The sequence below is a fragment of the Medicago sativa genome, chromosome 7 (assembly GCF_051527215.1).
Source record: "Medicago sativa cultivar Bolivia chromosome 7, Bolivia_mono, whole genome shotgun sequence".
Taxonomy (NCBI): Eukaryota; Viridiplantae; Streptophyta; class Magnoliopsida; order Fabales; family Fabaceae; genus Medicago; species Medicago sativa.
This window is the reverse complement of record NC_140755.1, coordinates 104,595,716-104,600,799: the sequence shown is the minus strand read 5'-3', so window position 1 is coordinate 104,600,799 and position 5,084 is coordinate 104,595,716. Positions and strand designations below refer to the sequence as shown.

The following is a 5,084-nucleotide window of genomic DNA, read 5'->3' as shown; positions in this document are numbered from 1 at the left end:
AAACACCCATGTTTTTCTATTATAAACAAATATTATTTATATATTTACAAAAATGTTCTTTTAATTAAAATAAAGTTTAATAGAGACAAAATGGTGTTTTAGTAAAGTACAAGTAGGTGCAGCTTGTTAACTTGTACCTTAATATTTTTAGGTGGATGCAAGGTAAGAGCCCCTAGTTTAAATATCTATTTATGTTACCTACAAATATCTGTTAAACTACCCGATATGAGCATGTGGTGAATTTTATGCGTGAATACTTACGGTACGGTTTTTTTTTTGTCATCCTTAGTTACACGAGATTTGATAAGGGAGTTTGGAATAGGTGTATTTGAAATTATTTTATTGTTTTTTTTATCATGATATTTCTATGTTTCATTATGATATTTTAATGTAAGTCGATAATAAAATGCATGTAGTTACTCAAGTACTATTTTTTTTTTAAAAAAATAGAGTGTAAAGGCGTGATATCCCAACTAAGTTGGTATCCCAAAATTTTTGCATTTGCAACACTTTGATACATATATTAAAATAAAAAGAACATAAGAGTGTGTGGGGACTAGGCCAAAACCTAAGGAGACAATCAATCTAACTATCAACAATTGTTTCGTTGAAAAGGTTACCTGAAAAATTCAATGGTATAAAATCACGACAAAGGAAAAAGAGTGATGCGAAGAAAATATGAAATGTAAGTAAAATAGACTCATGACCAAAATCTTAAACAGCGAAGAATCATTTTATCTTTGTATCGATCCATCATTATTGAACTCGTATCACTTTGAGTTCAATCGGATTCAAGGTTAGATTTGGATCTAAATAATTGGTGCAGCCTAATATTAGGGTCGGGTTTAGGTCTACCAAACCCGATTTAAGATGTCTCTTGTACACCCCTGCTCAAATTTGAACTCAAGTAGGAAGATTTGATATATGTATTTTGTAGCACTTGACAAGTAGGTCACGGTTATTTTAGCACTTGACAAGTAGGTCACGGTTATTTTAACGTCAAAGGGTGAGATTTTAAGGTTTGACACATAAACTAGAAGCAGAAATTCACACCTACCTTACATGAATTTAACTTCTCTAAGTGAGTAATCACTAAAATAAAAAAAATCAATAGGTGGTCATATTTTAACCGCTCATGAATTCTTATGCATTTGTATATACATCAATCATTTATTTGTTTATTTATGATGAATTTGGCTCGTCGTTTTTTATGGCGTCTCCCCTCCAACTGTATTTTTTAAATTCGTACGGTTTGGACATGAGACTTTGCCTAAGCAACCAAAGTCGAGTTACATTTAAAACTAGACATTAAAAGTGAAAGGCAATAATGTATACTAAAAATATTATACCCAAACTTAACAACTTGGAGTCACCGAATATCAAGTAATGATCTGGTAATGACGGAACTTACTTATTATTGAGAAAAAAGAAATCAAGGATTGGTACCTCATCCTAACCTAAGCAATCATTAATATTCAAGGAAACACTTTAAGCTCTATGGGGGTGTTAATTCTGAGTTGAGGCTAGTCACCACAATGGGACTTCTAACATTGTGTTTCGAGTCTGTCCAAGTGAGATACCCAAAAACTACTTTATTTTGCTCCATTTTGGGACCTTCTATCCTCAACTTGTATGCCACCTTTTCATTTTTCTCCTTAAACACCAACTTGTTTGGCACAACACTAACATGGAACCCTTCAATAGGTGTAATGTTGGCTACGTAGATTGTTGGTTCCTCTCCAACATTGGTTACTGTTCTTTGAAATTCTTGTGTAATCACCTTTGATTTAATACTAGCATTATTGGAAAAGGCAATAAAAGAAGGGTAATTAAGGTCCAAAGAAGGGTTAGAACAATTGTTAAAAGATGATCTCGTGATGGCCGTGATATTCTTCTGAGTGAAGTTTAATGCACATAGAAGATTCACATAATCTTGTTTTCCTGCATCATAAACAAGTCCAGGATCAAGTGCTCTATTGGGATTGATATGTCCGGCTCCCAAAGCTAAAGGCGAAGCTGGTTTGTAACCATTACCAATGTCTGTGATGAGTTCTTTTGTGTTGTCTAACATGTCTGACGTTGTCATCATAGCCGATCTAATGGCTGCTGGGCTCCAACAAGGGTGCATTTCTTTTAAAAGTGCTGCTACACCTGCAACGTGTGGACATGACATTGATGTTCCACTTAACAGGTTGAAGTTGCTGAAGAGACTGTTCTGGTATTGCAGCTCTGTTGCTGGAACATTTTGAGGCCATGAAGCTAAGATTAGTGTTCCTGGTGCTGTGATGTCTGGTTTCAATACAAATGGACAACTATGTGATGGTCCTCTTGAGCTATAACTATCCACACTTGGTGCTGGTTTTGTACCTAAAACAGTTTTATTAAATGTCATGCTTGCTTTTGGATTAGTGTTGCACTTGATGAAATCCTTGATAAGTTCTCCATTAATTGGATTCAAAAAAATAGATGGAAACTTAGTTTGAATGTAATATGTTATATCCTCAGAACTATTTGATATGAAAACACCCGCAACAACTTTTATTCTGTCCAAGTTATCCACTTGAGTAGCAAGTGTTCGGTTCTTGTCTTCACACACCACGATCTTGTTTCTCGCTCTGATGAGTTCTTTCAAATTATCACATGAGCTCAGGAAAACCATTGGGACCTTGCCTGAAGAAAAGTTCCCCGGATAGAGAGACAAACCAGTGACTTTGGCTCCATTTCCAAGTGTTAAATCCCCATGAAATTCACGATCCATTGTGCCAGCAGCAACTGTTATTACCTATTAGTGATAAAGGGTGAGTTATGTTAATTATTCTTGCTATCTACTTCACTTTCATATGGACCAATCATTTCTTATGTATAAACAATGTCTTTTGTATTTATTATATATTGATTGATTAAGCTATGAATAAATGAGATATTGCAGTAAGTAATATTACCCATGGTGTTCCATTGTGGAGAGTTTCAAGCACTGGTCCTCTGTTCCCTGCAGATGTAGACACAAAAATGTTTTTCTCCATGGCTGCAAATGTGGCTATAGCTACAGGGTCTTCATACAAAGGTGCCTCGTCAAAACCCAATGATAATGAAAGAACATCTACACCATCTGATATTGCACTATCAATTGCAGCTATTGTATCAGATGCATATGCTCCTTCTTTCCACAACACCTTGTACATGGATACATGAGCATGTGGAGCCATGCCTATTATTAGATATAAATTTGGTTAATAGTTAGTAATATTTGTTATCTTCTTTATTTTCATATGTATGTATTATAAATAAAAATCTCTAGTATTCGTTGTTGATTTGATCAAGTTAACAATAAGTGAGATATTTTAGTGATACCTATGGCTGATCCAGAGGCATAGCCGAAGTAGGATGCACCCTCAACTTTACTTCCAGCAGCAGTGGTTGTAGTGTGAGTACCATGACCGTCTATGTCACGTGTGGAGTTCATGGTTATAGTGATGTTAGGATTATTTGCTAGTAATCCTTTGTTAAAGAATCGAGCTCCTATGAGTTTTTTGTTGCACAATGACGGATCAAATTGAGTACCATTTTCACACTTGCCTTTCCATCTTGAAGGGATATTAGGCATCTCATCATCTTTGAAGCTTTCACTTTCTGGCCAAATTCCACTGTCTATTAAACCAATGATGACGTTTTTTCCATATTGTGTTGAAGGCCATGTTCCGAAAATAGGATTGAGGCCAATGAAGTGAGGTGAGTGTGTTGTGTCTGGTTTGATAGGTAAATCTCTTATGGATGAAATATATCCGGGAATGGTTTTCAGAGCTTCAAGCTCTAAAGGAGACAAACTTGCACTGAAACCATTCATGACATTAGTGTAGGTATATGTGAGTTTTGAAGAAAAAATATGGTTCAACTGGTCGTTGTTAGAAGTAATATTGTCAAGTAGTGAGGAAAGGGTGGCTAAGTACCAACTTTGTTGACTTGAGAAGGGTTTGGGCATGGCTGATAAGTTCATGTGAATAATATAGTTGTTGGAGTTTTGATCACACAATGTAGATGAAAAGAGGTGAAGGATTATGATAAAGGATAATAGTAGATAGTGATGAATATGTGAAGCCATGGTGGAGTATAGATGATCAATATTTGGTATGGCTTTAGTGCACAAGCAAAGTGTTGAAACCATGGAGGCTTAAATAGAGATTCATGAGTTGATTAAGATCCAAGAGGTAAAAGGCCAACTAAATCAACATTTTAATCCTCAAAATTTGACTTACAAAATGACAATTTAGTTCTTCAAATTGAAGGATGATAGTAATCATTTTAGTTTTAGTCCGTTATTTCAAAATTAACAACACAATTTTAGAAAGAAATTCCAGCAAAAAAACACACAATTTTAGAAGTTCTATATTTGTATCGATTCACCAAGAGACAGTGTACAAAACAAGATGGGTAGATCGTTCATTGATTTTGATGAATAACTTGTTAAAAATGTATTTTAAGGTAAAAATGTATTTTAAGGGAGAGACTAAATTACCAAATGTTTTATAATTTAATGCACTAAATTATCATTTTACAATTTTGAAGAATAATTTTTCTAAGCCTAACAATTTCAAACAAAAATACAAATTTAAATTATTTTTTTAAAATTCAGTATTCGACCCAAAGACTAACTAATTTGGGTGGTACAATCCCACCATTAGAGAAGACCTATTTAAAGTCGGAGTAAAGTTTTGTATGAATTAGTCAACCAATTCACCTTATTAAACTTGGTCCGACGTTGTATGACCTCACCATCTTTGCAACTTGTGTCTGAAGGTATTTTTCTAGGAGAGCCAAACACATGTAGCCATGTTGCGAATTACCATTTTGGTCCCATTTTGGACAACTTTTTTTTGGCAAGGATTATCCAACATTGATTCCAAACTTTAACGTCGTTGTTGGTCTGGGCCATCAGATGATCAAACAGAAAAGGAAAAATACAGCAGATGAAGAGAAACAACACAAGAATATGTACAAACGTTAATTAGAGGAAATATAAATTAAATTTGAGTTTAATTAGTATAAAATTTACACTGCCTTTTGTTATGAATACAAAAAAAAAAAAG

General features: G+C 34.3%; 1 protein-coding gene across 1 annotated transcript; it reads right to left on the bottom strand.

Moving 5' to 3' along the window:
- Positions 1–1,311: 1,311 nt before the first annotated feature.
- On the bottom strand, positions 1,312–4,142 carry LOC146911726 (subtilisin-like protease SBT3). Its single transcript, XM_085726867.1, has 3 exons — positions 3,352–4,142; positions 2,943–3,208; positions 1,312–2,782 (listed from the first exon to the last, which is right to left on the bottom strand). The coding sequence occupies exons 1-3, from the start codon at positions 4,097–4,099 to the stop codon at positions 1,496–1,498; spliced, it is 2,301 nt and encodes a 766-aa protein (XP_085582993.1). The 5' UTR covers positions 4,100–4,142; the 3' UTR covers positions 1,312–1,495.
- Positions 4,143–5,084: the final 942 nt, after the last annotated feature.

Excerpts from the sequence above, each read along its gene's own strand:
- LOC146911726 (XM_085726867.1), bottom strand. The coding sequence starts at position 4,099 with ATGGCTTCACATATTCATCACTATCTACTATTATCCTTTATCATAATC. Across the intron at positions 3,209-3,351 it reads TGCCTCTGGATCAGCCATAG|GCATGGCTCCACATGCTCAT; the intron begins GTATCACTAAAA and ends ATCTAATAATAG. Across the intron at positions 2,783-2,942 it reads TCCACAATGGAACACCATGG|GTAATAACAGTTGCTGCTGG; the intron begins GTAATATTACTT and ends TATCACTAATAG.